This window comes from Muscardinus avellanarius (assembly GCF_963383645.1).
Source record: "Muscardinus avellanarius genome assembly, chromosome: 4".
NCBI classification, from domain to species: Eukaryota; Metazoa; Chordata; class Mammalia; order Rodentia; family Gliridae; genus Muscardinus; species Muscardinus avellanarius.
In genome coordinates, this window is record NC_137789.1 from 153,016,068 (window position 1) to 153,031,111 (window position 15,044).

General features: G+C 44.5%; 1 protein-coding gene across 5 annotated transcripts in view; it reads right to left on the minus strand.

The window, feature by feature from the left end:
- Positions 1 to 7,743, minus strand: part of ATE1 (arginyltransferase 1) — a gene marked incomplete at both ends in the record, with an annotated part of 148,414 nt that extends 140,671 nt beyond the window's left edge. For 2 of the 5 annotated variants that reach the window (XM_080694015.1, XM_080694016.1), the window contains 3 exons: positions 2,233 to 2,295; positions 4,112 to 4,175; positions 7,659 to 7,743. In XM_080694015.1, the coding sequence (XP_080550141.1) occupies positions 2,233 to 2,295; positions 4,112 to 4,175; positions 7,659 to 7,743 (212 nt within the window). Of the gene's footprint in view, positions 1 to 2,232; positions 2,296 to 4,111; positions 4,176 to 7,217; positions 7,339 to 7,658 lie in introns of those variants that run through there. The other 3 variants (XM_080694018.1, XM_080694017.1, XM_080694014.1) reach the window with 2 other exon arrangements.
- Between the last annotated feature and the right edge of the window lie 7,301 nt (positions 7,744 to 15,044).

Below are 15,044 nucleotides of genomic sequence, written 5' to 3' on the forward strand. Positions count from 1 at the left end.
CTTCCAGAAATATAAGTGAAGGTGGGTCTAAGACTAAGGATCCCTTCAAAGTCTGTTTTCAAAGCAGTCAAATGTCAGAATCCCTCCCCTGAACTGCACAGCTGACCTACACACCTAGCTTTCAAGAAAAAAACAAAAGCAAGGGTCTCTTTATGACAGACATCCCATACTGTGCATGAAAAGCTCAAATGACATTTATACACTGAAATGAATACATTGATCGTTAAGATCCCCAATCCAGCCCCAGAACACCAGATTATTCTTTCTTTGCAAAATATGACCAGATCTGAAAATACTGCCATTGCAGATTCCCCCACAAAATAACCCAGTCAGATCATCCTACCCAAAGCCCACGGAAAGTAAGAGCCACTTGGATACACAGAATTCCCAGTGGGTCACTGCGAAGTTGGAATAGCCAGACACTTGAAGAGTTCCTCTCCCACAAAGACAGGCACCGAATGAACTGGAGAAAGTAACTTGGAGGATACAGACTAGCAGAAAGAAGAGAACTTTAAAAATATTCCTGATATGACTTACTTCTCTTAAGCCGTTACAGCCAAAGTAACAGGCTCTCTTCCCATACATACAAAAAAAAGGCCAGCAAGAAAAAATATCTCACAAGACTGATAAAAAGAAATTTTAAAATAAGTACATTTAGAAAATAAAGTTAAGAAAATCTTCCAGAAGATTAAAAAAAAAAATAGAGCTGGAAAACTGAAAAGAAAAAAATTAGAAAACCAGTCTAAAAGGTCCAATACCTAAATAAAGGCATTACAGAAGAATGGAGGGGAAGGAAGGAGGGGAGAAGATCAACTAAATAATTCAAGAAAATTTCCCCAAGCTGTATTAGGTATTATGGGTATTATAGGTATCAAGGGTATTATAGAAGAAATTCCCAAACAAAACCAGTTCAAGGCCACATGGAAGCTGTTCTCCATGGATGAAAACAGACATACACCCAAACATAGTTTGAAATATCAGAACACTGAAGACAAAAGAAATCTTTCAAAGAGAAAGTACACATTCCAGAAAAAGGAACAAGAGTCAGAATGCCAACTGATTACTGTCTCAACAAGAGTAAGGAAAGCCTTCAAGATTCTAGAAGAAAATTACTTCCACTTCCACTTCCATACCCAACACAACTATAATTTCAGTTTGAGCAGTTAATACATTTTCAAACATGCAAAGTCTCAAAAAAAATGTAGCCCTCTGGTACTTACTCTCAGGAATTGTTGATTTGTTTCCTTAAAACAAGGGAATAATCCAAGAGAGAAGGCAGAGGATACAGGAGACGGGGATGAGCTCAGGAGCCAAAGAGCAATCCCAAGATGATAATAAAGAGAGATGGCGGGGATACATCAGGTGTGGAGGGCAACCTGTCCAGACCAGAGCAGGTAAGACTCCAAGAGAGCTCCAGAAAAAAGGTAAAAGTGATGGAGTGCCGGACACATCTGAACCTACTAGAAGAAAACTGACACCAATGGGAGAATAAACTGGAGATAGGTGCACAGAAGACTATGCAGACAATACCACCAAGAACAATTATTAACTTCAAGAAAGCAAAATCTTTTGCAAGAAAAGTAATCATAAAATATTTCCTGAGACCAGAGGATTGTGGTTCGCAGACAGCCTCAGCTACTTAGTGAGGCCCTCTGCAACTCAGTGAGACCTGGTTTCAAAATAAAGAATAAAAACTAGGGCAGGAGGTGTAGCTCAGTGCCCCTGGGTTCCATCCCCAGATCTGCAAAAAAAAAAAAAAAAAAAAAGAAATCTCTCCTCTAAGTTATGTGGACAATCTCATAGATTATAGCTATAAGAATCCTGACCAGAATAAGCACCAATTAAACAGTATTATTAAAAGCTATTCATCAGCATGTAGACAAAACATTTGCTTTTCTTTATAATGGCTACCTAAAGTAAAAATTAACATTAAAAGGCCGAGTGTGGTGGTAACACATTTGTAATCCCAGTACTTGGGAGGCTGAGACAGGAGGATCACAAGTTTGAGGCCAGCCTCAGCTACTCAGTCAGACCCTCCACATCTTAGTGAGACTCTATCTCAAAATAAATAAAAATAGGGCTGGAATGTAACTCAGAGGTAGACTGCCCCTAAGTTAAATTCCCACTTCCGCAAAAAAAAAAAAAAAGAAATTAACATTAAAAACACCTAAGATTTTGCTTTAAAATTATACACAATCTTCACAGGACAGATTCTCTGTTTTAAAGTCTTACCTTATTGTGTACTGAGGACAGCATGTCTGATTCATGACAGGTTTATACACGTATTTCCCGCTTCTAAAATAATAAAAAGTTTATTAAGGTCTTAAATACTTTTCACAAGTACTAAAATAGATTAGCACAGGAGTCTAACGGTATAAAAATACACTAAGGTTTGTTTGTCATAACCTAAATAGCCCTGTAAGTAGGCATACCAAGGGCCAGAACCCCCTTTCGGTTCCTAAACATTTACATGTGTCCTGCATGCGTCTAGGCTACCTTCTCACCGGCACCTGCAGTCCCCTCGGGCCTTCACCACCCACACCACACCAGCCCCAGAGTGTGGGCCTGATGCCACAGTGCCGCCCTGACACCACGCTTGGGTATCCACACGCACCAGCTCACAGCCCCACAAACTGACCTGACTCTCTCCAGGCGTCCAGATCTCAGTTATGGCAGAACTAGTCACTCAGTTCTCACACCAGAAACTCAAGAGTCACTTGGGGCTGTTCCCTCTAGTCCATCTCTGCGGTCTCCCAATAAGGTCCCTACAGCGAACGCGCGTCTTAATGCGCCCTCCTCTCCATCACTGCTGCCACTCAGCTAACAGTGCTCATGGTTTCCTATCAAGACAGTGCAGTCACTTCTAGACCGCATCCGCCTGGCGCCATGAGCACACCCTCAAATGCCCTGGCCATTTAAGTAATCTTCCAAAGCAAATCCTCTCATTCTTCTCTCACTTAAAATCCTTCAATGGCTCCCTCTACCTTAAAAAAAGTTCCTTACCACAATATACAAAATCCTTCCACATCTGGCCTATATCTTTGAGCGTCGTTATTACGTTTAAAGAACGTTATCACATTTTAATTGGTGTATACAATCCTCTTGTGGAAATTGGCATAAAGTACTTACTGTTTACATTTACATAAGAAACTTTACCTCCTGGTGTAACCACCATCTACATAAAAATCAACTACCAAGAAAGGCAATGTGTAGCTCTTAATGAAATAAGACATTTTTTAGATGACATAGAAATCTAATCAAAACTGGGTGACCCTGTAAGGTATGATAAAGGTGGACAGGTTGAAAAGGAAAAAAAATCCCTTTTCTCCTAGACATATATACTTGTACTAATTTGCTGACTACAATAATTTACACTGTGAAATATTTGGGGAGTGGAGAGGAAAGGGAATACTGAGAAATGGTGGGATAAGACTGGCACAACTTTCATCACTATTAAAGTTTAGTGACAGGTACAAAAGGTTCATTATAATAAATTCTCTTGTGTGTATATTTGAAATTTTCCTAATAAAGATTTTTAAGGGAGAAAGAAAATCACTCCACAAAATAGTAAACTTTTTTTTTTCTTTTTGGTGGTACCGGGGTTCCTGGAAGCCCTTCTACCTCCAGGCTACACTCCCACACCTATTTTTATATTTTTATTTGGAAACAGGGTCTCTTAACCAGCACGGCTGGCTTCGAACCTGCGCGATCCTCCTGTCTCTGCCTCCCAAGTGCGGGGATGACAAGCGTGCCCACCACACCCGGCTAGACTTTTTTTTTTTTAAATCTCTTTCCAACACAATCTTTTCCAATATTTTGGGGGGGGGGAACGGGTCTGGGGATGGAACCCAGGGACATTCAACATTCAAGCTACACTCCCTGCCCTGTTTTTTATTCTTTATTTTGAAACTGGGTCTCAATGAGTTGCAGATGGCCTCACTAAGTAGCTGATGCTGTCCGCAAACCGCGATCCTCAGGTCTCAGCCTCCCGAATGCTGGGATGAGTAGAGTGCAGCACCACGCCCAGCTTTTTCCAACATTTGAAAGGCGAGCTCATTTAAGAAGCATCTGAAGAGAGCAGAAGGACTCTTTACAGCAGAAGGAGCTTTACCTTCGCCATCCTCGGTCTATGAGATCTTGATAGTCTTGTACTGTCATGGAATGTGCCCACATGCCTGAAAAAAAGGGGGACATGTTAGTCACAGCATGTTAAGCTTCCATCAATTCTAAAATTCAAGCCAAGCATGCCGGGCGTGGTGGCGCACGCTTGTAATCCCAGTTCTTGGGAGGCTGAGACAGGGGATCACGCAGGTTCGAAGCCAGCCTCAGCTACTTAGTGAAGCTCTCAGCAACCTAGTGAGACCCTGTTTCCAAATAAAGTTTAAATAGGTCTGGGAGTATAGCCCGGAGGTAGAAAGCCCCTGGGCTCCATCCCCAGTACCACAAAAAAAAAAAGAAAAAAAAAAATCAAACCAAGCAAAAAAAAAAAAATAAAATTTCAAGCCAAGCACTGAGGCACATGCCAGTAATCCCAGCACTTGGAAGGCTGAGACTGGAGGACAGTAGGTTTGAGGTCAGCCTCGGCAACTTAGTAAGATCCTTTTTCAAAATAAAATGGGCGGGAATGGAGCTCAGAGGTAGAATGTTCGGGGTTCAATCCTCAGTACCAATAAAATAAAATTCAAAGTGTTATTTTTTAAAATGAATATTTAGGCTAAAATTCTATACCACATTGGAGAAAATGTTTGCATATTTCACACTTGTGAGTTTGAGGTAATATAATGAAATAAAAATAAGACATATTTATTTCTTTTGGTACTGGGCATTAAACCTAGGGGCATTCTACCTTCCAGCTATACCCCTATCCCTTTCTATTTTTAATTTTGAAACAGGGTCTCATTAAGTCGCTGAGCGATTTGCTAAGTTGCTGAGGCTGGCCTTGAACCTATGATTTTGTCTCAAGTTCCTAAGTACTGGGACTACAGGTGTGCACCCCTTTGCCCATCTAAGACATATTTATATTCATTAGAAAATAAATATATCAATGTGATTACATTTAATTGAGGATGAGACAACAGTGTCTAAGACATCATAAATCTAGGTCTTCACTGCGATGAGATAGCATCACACCTTCACACTCTATATTCCCAGTGACTTAATACTAGTCCTTAAAAGAATTAGAAAGCAAAAATTGTGCATATTAGTTCTATTTTATATACATATATTTACGACACAGTCTTGAACACTAAAAGTGAACTAAAAGTGATCTGAATGTTCAGGAGAATGATTAAATAGACTATGATGTCATCAATATGATAAAATAATTACTAAACTATGGGAAACCTGGGCATGGCGGTACCTGCCTGTAATCCCAGTACTTGGAAGGCCAAGATAGGAGAAACACAGGTTCAAGGACTGCCTCAGGAATATAGTGAGACTCTCATCAACCTAGTGAGACCCTGTTTCAATTTAAGAATAACACGGGGTTAGCCGGGCATGGTGGTGCACGCTTGTAATCCTAGGACTTGGGACGCTGAGCCAGGAGGATCAAGCAGGTTCAAAGCCAGCCTCAGCTATTTAGTGAGGCTCTCAGCAGCTTAATGAGAACCTGTTTCCAAGTAAAATATAAAATAGGTATGACAGTATAGCCCGGAGGTAGAAAGTCCCTGGGTTCCATTCCCAGTACCACAAAAAACAAAACCAAAAAAATAGGGCTTGGGAGTACAGCTCAGAGATCAATGCCTTTCAGTTTAATACACACACACACACACACACACACACACACACACAAATCTATATTTAAAAAATGAAGACTATGGGAATTAACACTTAAAGGTATATCTGAACTAATGTTTAAAAAAAAAAAAAAGCCAAGCATGTGGTAGCATACTCCTATGATCCCTGTACTTGGGAGGCTGAGGAAGGTGGTATCACAAGTTCAGTGCCAGGGTACTTATTGAGATTCTGTTTCAAAATAAAAAATAAAATAGGGCTGGGGTGTAGCTCAATCTCCAGTACCCTACACACACACACACACACACACACACACACACGCACACGGGGAGCAGAGTGTGGTGGTGTGCACCTAAGTCCGACACTGCAAGATCCTGTCACCAAAAAGAGAAGATTCTCATCATTTGTAAATAGTAAACTCTAGCGAGATCTCTAAAGACAGTATAAATATAGAGATGAGCTTTACAAAGCAGAATGTAGTAGGAAAAAGCATGGTACCAGCGCCCAGCAGAAACGTCCAGGGCCCTGGCAGGCACTCAGGGACATGAACAGTCACTGCATAAGCCTGAGTTCATCCTCTGCACACCAGGAACACTACTACTCACCTACACAGTAGATGGGGCCTACAGTAGCGAGTGCTAAAACTAGAACTGAAAAGACAGAAATGTATACTCGTGTCTCTAGATGCAAAGGTTGAGGGCAGCTTCCTTCCACTAAACCTGAAGCAGAGACAACTAAGAGCCAGTCTCCTGTCTCTGAAATTACTGAAAAATAACTAGGCCCCTCGTGTTAATTTTAGGCGCGTTTCTATAATTGATTGATTACAAAGGTATTATAGTCCCAATGTGAAATTCTGAAAATCGAGAAGGACGGAACCTCTACCACTCGGAAACATGCCCTGCCCGAGTCCAGCGCGCTCCCCCGGGCCTGTCTCTCCAAGCTGCAATCCAGTCGCACAGGCCGTCTGCGTCCGGCTGGCCTTTCCCATTTCGCCTTCCATGTGAATGCTGTCTGCATTCTTTCCACTCGGCTGGTCCTCGTAATCGCCACTCCTAGTGATGGCCTGTCTGCTTAAGAGCGCTGTCCACTGCAGCACCTCCGATGCCCGTCCAACGAGTACGTGAACGGGCAGCCAGGAGGGAAGTCCTTCGAGGTGGAAAAACACCTGCCTTCTATTCCCCGGTTACTCCGTTTCCCACAACGCTGGATTATTCTATTAAAATAAGAGTCTGCTTTCCACGGATGCCGCGGCCAGAGCGGCAGAAAAGAAGCACGGTGCTTTATTTACAAACAAGTCTTCCCCCAAGAAAGCCTTGCGTCATGGTGAAAACAGGCAGCGGGCCGGCCGCGCGGCCGCCGTCGCGGTGGGCCGGGGGAGGGCAGGAAAAGAGAAGTGTCCGGCGAGCGGGGCGGCGAGCCCGGGCTGCAGCACCGCCGCCCGCCCGCCCCCCGAGGCGCCCGCCCGCCGCCGCCGCCGCGCTCACCGTGGGAGCGGCTGCCCGCCTCGTTCTTGCAGTAGCCGCAGCGGTAGAAGTCCTCGCCCTCGAAATACTCCACGACGCTGGGCGAGAGCGCGTTCCAGGACGCCATGGCCGCCGCCCCGGCCCGCCGCCGCCGCCGCCGCCGCCGCCGCCGCCGCCACCCCACAATGCAGCGCGCCCGAGGCTCTCGCGGAGCCGCTCGGCGCCCGCAGGCCCCGCCGGGCCGCGCCGCCCGCCGCTGACGCCGCCCGCGCCATCTTGAGTGCGGGCAGCCCCGGCGCCGGTCGTCCCGCGCCGCCCGCCGCTGACGCCGCCCGCGCCATCTTGAGTGCGGGCAGGGCCCCCCTTCCCCCCGGCGCCCGCCGGCCTGCGGCGAGGCGGAGACGCGGCGGCGGGGCCGGGAGCGGGCGGGGCAGCAGGGGCCCGCGCCGCGCGGACACTCACCGCAGGACGCCTTGCCCTCGGCGGAGTCGCAGTAGCCGCAGTGGTAGCCGGCCTTGAGGCCCTTGTACTCGACCACCGAGGCCATGGCCGCCCAGGAGCCCGGCGGGCCGCCCGCCTCTCGGCGCCGGGCCGGCGGGGCTGGGCCGGGCCGGGCGGCGCGGGCCGGGCCGCCGCGCGGGGACGGCCGGCCGCAGTGGGCGCCGCTCCGAGCCCGCTCAGCCCGGCCGACGCGGGGCGGGCTGCGCTCCGGGACGCGGAACAGCCGCAGCCGGGCCGCGCCCCGCGCCGCCCCAAGCCCGCAGCCTGCTAACCTGTAAGGAGAGGCGGGAGGTCCAGGTTTATTAGCAGGACTTAAATAGGAAAAATGTGTAACTCTAGGGCTGAATTCAGCCCACGCACCTCCGATTGGCAACCACTGTTTTCAAGAGAATGTCTTAGGGAGTAATTCTGGGGCAGAGTACAAAAAGTCAGTACCACCTCCAACAAGGTAATATTTCTTAAATCTTTCCACCTGTGTGCAGGTAATTCAGGCCTGTCTGGGCCCGCGGCTCTCCCTGTTAGCAGTAAAGCTGATTCTTTTTTGTAACGCTTTAGAAAGCGAAATCATGAAACAAGTGAACTTTTGAGGTCAGACTAAATGTTGACGCCAGGGCCGGCTGCAGGAGACAGGTGCCCGGTTCGTTAATGGCCTGGTGGCTTCTCCTGCAAAGCAGCATTTGTCCCTCGCACAGCTGGACGCAGCGGGCATGTAGGGGCTTCTTCAGGCCCCTCACTCATCATGAGGACCCGTTACAACTCACTGTCCATGTTCTCGTGGAAGGGTCCATCCATTTGTTCTTTGGCAGCTTTGTGTATCCCAGGCCTTTCCTGGACAGGCTCTCATTTTGAATGAAAGCCTGTGGATGAAACAAAAAGGGCAGAATGCTATGCTTCTCGTAGAGGCTAGGCGTCCAGGAGGCCGTTTGGCCTTTTCTTATACAGTAGTTCCCCCAGTGCAAGTCCGTTATCTGTATTCAACCACAGTCCCAAAATAATGAATGTAAAATTCCCGGATAATCCCCGAGTTCTCAGTTGCCCGCTGTTCTCAGTAGCCTGCTAAAATTTCCTGCGGCCCCACTCAGCCCTGCCTGGCACAGGACTGGGGCAGACCCATGCTGCGTGTGCTACTTACCTGTTACTTACTGGCCATCTCGGTTACCACAGCAACTGTCGGGGTCTGCAGAAAGCTCGGGTTCACACAACCTCATTTTATTCAACAGCCCCCAAAGCAAAAGAGTAGGGATACTAGCAATTCTGTATATGCCAAAGATAAACCAAAAAGTGCTTAGGTGGAAAGGTGAGAGCTCTTGACTTAGTAAGGAAAGGAAAATTTTACACTATCATTATTAGAGACTGCATTCACCTTTTATTACAGTATATTTTATAACACTCCCATTTCATTATTGTTGTAACTTTCTCTTACTGTGCCTTTAAAATTAAACTAGATCATAGGTTACGTATGTATAGGATAAAACAGTATCTATAGGGCTTAGCATTATCTGCAGTTTTGAGTAGGGAGTACCACTGTATTCCCATCTCGCCTCTGTCCAACACCAATCCCAACCAGGGCATCCTAGAATACGCCGGCCTTGAGCAACAATAATGAAAATGTCCAAAGTCTTAGATATGGGTGTTAATTCACTTAATCCTTACAGTAGCTTTACAAGACAGGAAACAGAATAACTTGTCCGAGGTCACACAGCTAGTAAGGGACATATGGGAGGGGGGAAGAAATAAACTAGCAAGAAGAGATCAACAAATACATGATTTTGACTTCTGTGGAGCTGTAGTTCCTAGGTTTATGTTGCTAAAGGTCAAGAACAAAGTTTTCATCTTCCAGGCCCAAATGGAAAAAGGTGTCAAAACGTAAGTTTCTTCCTTTTTTTTGGGGGGGGGGGAAGAACATTATTAGACTATCCTTTCTTTTGGGGGATCTTAGCAACAGATAATTGTCTTTGCTTTTAATTTTCTTGACAAAAGGCTAGCAACACTATATTCAGTCTCAGTCTCAGTATTGGGGGGGGGTGCTAGGTATTGAACCTAACAGCTTTCTACCTGTGAGCTACACCCCCAGCCCTTTTCCATTTTTCTATTTTGAAACAGGGTCTCAATAAATTGCTGAGGGCCTTGCTAATTTGCTGAGTCTGTCCTCAAACCTGCGAGCCTCCGGTCTCCGCCTCGTAAGTACTGCGTACAAGCATGTACCACCATGCCTGGCTTCAAAAACATTTTTGCCGGGCATGGTAACACACACTTGTAATCCCAGCACTTGGGAGGCTGAGACAGGAGAATTGCACAGGTTCAAAACCAGCCTCAGCTACTTAGTGAGGCTCTCAGCAACTTAGTGAGACCCTGTTTCCAAATAAAATATAAAAAAATAGGTCTAAAGTATAGCTCGGGGGTAGAAAGCCCCTGGGTTCCACCCCCAGTACCACCAAAAAACAAAACAAAAGAAAAAAAAAACCTTTTTTTCATATTATGAGGTGTGGTATCTAGTAACTCAAACAGGTAAGTCCGCACGAGGTCATGGTGATGTGAAGGGTCCTTGCATGTTGATGGCAGGGCCAGTTCAAGCCGCTTGAACTAGAAGGGAGAAATGTAATGCATTACTCTTTCCCCCAGAGAAGGCGCTCTAAGTAGATAGGACCTAAGTTAAGCCAGAGTCAAGGGTAAGAGACAGAGCGGTACCCTGCGAGAGGGAAGTGAAGCCTCTAGGAAGGGGAGTAGTGTGAACTGAGGCAGGAAAGTAGATCTGAGCACCGGGGCTTCAGGTGGCTCCTGCAAGAGGCTTTCCTCTGGGGGCCACTCACTGCAGGAGCCAGCGTGGGCCCCATCCTCTACTGGAGAGGCTTTCCAGTTTCGTAGAAACCAGCCACGTGTGGCTACTAAGCACCTAAAATGGAGCTAGTGGCAAATTAAATGGAATTAAATTATTCTATTTGTATTTTACAAATACAGAGGCCCAGAATACCAAGCAAGATTTTTTGATGCCCCCCAAAAATCGACACATAAACATATATTCAAATTGCAGGAAATTAAAGAAACTATCTTGGAAGAAGCCAAAGGGGAAAGCAAAGCCTTGGTCTAGAGGAGGAAGGAGCCACCTGACTTGGCTTCAGAAGCAGGAGCATGAGGACTAGGATGAACCACTCCAAGTGCTGAAGCAAAAGAAAACAATCCTGCAATTCCGTATCCGGAGAAATCATTCAAAGGTGAAGAAATGGACATTCCCAAAGAAAAATGGAAGAAATTGTTGCTGCTTTGCAAGAAACATTTTTTTTTAAATCCTTAGAAGGAAAATAATAAGCGTTAGGTGTCTGGATCTGCATAAACTAGAACTTAGAGAATAAATAGAAGTAAAACAATTTGGTTTTAAATCTTAATTGATCTAATTAATGACTGATTTAAAATAATAATGGCAACTTGTATTCAGTAATTCAGCTTATGGATAAGTAATATAATTATACCTTATGGAAATGAGTAACAGCTTTGTTGTAAGGGATAGGAGGTAGAAACAGAAAACTTTGTTATACTTGGGCTACTCATGAGTTGACAAGTATTATCTAAAAGAGAACTTGAATTAATAGTAAATGTATACTACAAACTCAAGGAAAACCTTTTTTTTGGTAGTACTTGGGTTCTGTATCCCCAGTTTGTGCTTGCTTGCTTGTTTCTTTTGAGATAGGGTCTTAATAAGTTACTCAGACTGACTTAAACCTATAATCCTCCTATCTACCTCCCAAATCCTAGGATTATAGGCATGGGCCACCATACCCAGTCAGGGCAAACTTGTGTGTGTAGGGGGGGGGGGGTCTGAGGATGAAAACCTCCAAGCTACACCTCCTGCCCTATTTTTTATTTTTTTAATTTTGAAATAGGATCTCACTGAGTGGCAGAAGGCCTCACTAAGTAGCTGAGGCTGTCCGGGAACTGCTATCCTCCAGTCGCAGCCTCCCAAATGCTGAGATTAAAAGCGTGCACCACCACACCAGCTCAGGGCAAACCGTTTTTAAAAAGAAAAGCATAGTTGATATGCTGAAGAAGGAGGAAAAAATGGAATCACGTTAAATGTTTAACTAAAACAAAAGGTGGCCAGGAGTGGTGGTGCATGATTGTAATCCCAGCATTTGGGAGGATTGGACAGGAGAATCATGGTTCCCTACGACAGCCTCAGCTACTTAGTGAGGCCCTTTGCAACTCAGTGAGACCCTGTTTTCAAGTAAAGAATAAAAAATGGGTCTGGGTTATAGCTCAGAGGTAGAATGCACCTGGGTTCCATCCCCCGTACCTCTAGTAGTTACTAGAGGTAGAATGCTCCTGAGTTCAATCCCCAATACCATAGAATAAATAAATAAAATCACAGATGAAAAATAAAAGGATAATTACCATGCTGGTACTAATCAGGAGAAACTTGGAATAACTATATTACATAAAAAGATAGGTATTACATCAAGACAAATTAGAAATAAAAGGGAAACTACATATTGATAAAGAGTTTAATTCTCCAGAGAGAGAACAATCTTTTTTTTTTTTTTTTTTTTTTTTTTTGGTGGTACTGGGGTTCCTGGAAGCCCTTCTACCTCTGGGCTACACTACCAGACCTATTTTTTTACATTTTTTAAAATTTGGAAACAGGGTCTCTTAAACCAGCACAGCTGGCTTCTAACCTGCGCGATCCTCCTGTCTCTGCCTCCCAAGCGCGGGGATTACAAACGTGCGCCATCACGCCCGGCTGAGAACAATCTTTAATGTGTATGTACTTATCAACAGAATGGCAAAATATATTAGGCATATACTAAAAGAACTACAAGAATTTTGTTTTTGGTAATGTAGATTAAGCCCAGAGGCATTCTTTATTTGGTAAATTGAGCCCAGGGACATTCTACCTCTGACATATTTATTTTATTTATTTACCCTTGGCCCTTTTTTAAATTTTAAAAGTGTCTGGCTAAATTGCTGAGGGCCTCACTAAATTGCCGAGGCTGGTCACGAACCTGTGATGATCCTGTCTAAGCCTCCCAAGTACTGAGATCACAGGTGTGCAACACCTGGCCCAATTGAGAAATAGATAAATGCACTCTTACAGTTGAAGATTTTAAGGCTCCTCTATCAGTAATTGGCAGGTCCAGCAGGACAAAATTAATAAAGGTACAGCTGAATCGAACAGCACCCTCAATCAACTGGATCTAATCAACATCTGTAAAACTTTTCATCCAATAACAGCAGCAGAATATACATACATTCATCCCAAACTCACAGAACACTCACCAAAACAGACTACATTCTGGACCATAAGAAACACTTCAAATTTAAAATAATAGAAATCAAATAATGCCTGCTCCTAGAACAAAAAGGAATTGCAATAACAAAAAGATAGCTGGAAATTCCAGACGATGTAGAGATTAAAAACACACTTCTAAATAACACTTGAATCAAAGAAATCTCAAGTTCTAAATTTTTTTAACTAAATGGAAATAAAACTACAGCTTAAAATTTGTGTGATGTAGCAAAAGCTGTGCTTTTAAAAGTTGCACAAAATGAATATATTACAAAAGAAGATCTAAAGTCAGTGAGCTTTTACCTTAGGAAAGTAGAAAAAATTAAATCCAAAATAAGCAGGAAAAATAATAGAGCAGAAATTAATGAAATTAAGTATAGAAAATTGAGTTAGAAAATCAGTGAAACCAAAAGCTGGTTCTTTGAAAAGATCAATAAGGTTGATAACTGTCTAGATTAAGAAAACTGTCTAGATTAAGAAAAAAAAGAAGAAAACCACCAATATCACAAAAAAGAAGAGGGGAATATGCAAGGCCCTGGGCTTGAGCCTCAGCACCACACACACAAAGTTCCTTGTTTTTTTCCGGGGCTTATGTACTTTTCCTCCTCTAATTTCAGTCATCAGAAAGAGAACAACTTATTTACAACATAGTATTTAAGTGAAAATTACTTTTAGGTTCATGTATTTTTCTTTATGTAGGTTTTCACTTAAACTAATAATTTGCTTGAAAGGAGGCTCACACGCAGAATTGCATGTTTTTCTTTCTCAAAAAAGAACCTGTGAGCTGAGCACTATGGCACATACCTGTAATGCCCACACTTAGGAGGCTGAGAGAGGAGGATCGCAAGTTCAAGGCCAGTGAGAGAGAACTTAGCACGACCCTGTTTCAAAATAAAAAATAAAAGGACTGCGGGCATAGCTCTGTTAGAATGGCCCTGAGTTCAACCCCAATTCCAACAACAACAAAGCTGCTTTAACTGTTGTCATATGAAGTTAAATAACATGCTGAGTTTTCGCACTTGACATAGTGCCTGGCTCATAATCAGTGAGTAGAGAAAAAAGGCTGAATCATCAATATCAGAACTGAAGAGGAGCTATCAGGACAATCCCACTGACATTAAAGGGATAATAAAGGGATATTATGAACACCTCTCTGCTTACAAATAAGACAACTTAGAGGAAATGGACCAATTCCTTAATAGATATTCTGTCATTTGTATTTCAACACTGGAATATTTGTCTTGTCCTTAATGACTAGTTATGAACATAAAAGTGGCTAAAAATATATTAAAATACCAGCTCAGTCATGATGAGACCACATGGCCAGGCCCCTCATCCAGCCTCTGCCAGCTTCTATCCCAAGGGTTCTCACTGGTTCTGTTTCCATGAAGAGAATACAGTATGCCAAAACAGAAATGAGAGATGCTTGTGCTGCCTTTAAAGACGCCTTCTGCACCCGCAGTGGGTACCTGGGGCTGAGAAGCAGATCCTGTTGGCTGTCTTTGGCCCCTCAGCCCAGCTCACAGAGTGAAGTCCATGCCCGCACTGTCTCTTCACACACCGCCTCACAGGAGTTTCCATTGGGCATAGTGATGACACAGAAAAGCTTGTGACCACTCTGGTTGCCTAGAAATCAAGGCATCCTCAAGGGTCCACAGCATGTAGCTCAAAGTCTGAAAGAGGATCCGAACCTTTAATGACCAGAAACCAGTCCTTGGCAAAACAGCAAAGAAGAGATTAGAGTCCGGGGAGCCACTCAGGGGAGCAGAGGCTGAGAGGAGTGCAGAGCAAAGATGCTGTACGTGAAGCTGGCAATTGACAGGATGATGGCTGAAAACAAAGACAGGAGAGAGAGACAGCCGGCGGTGGCGAGAGGAATGCAGGCAGCGAGCCAGGGGGGCGTGAAGAGAGGCTGCGGCGCGGGGCTGTCCAAGGAGCGAGGGGCAGCACAGGCCTCGCCCTCACAGCCTCCCGTGCTGACAGACTCAGAGTGGCTGGCTCTGAGTGCAGAAGAACAGTAGGTATAGCTTTCCTCCCACCCTGTGCCGGCGAGAAAGTGTTCATAGCTG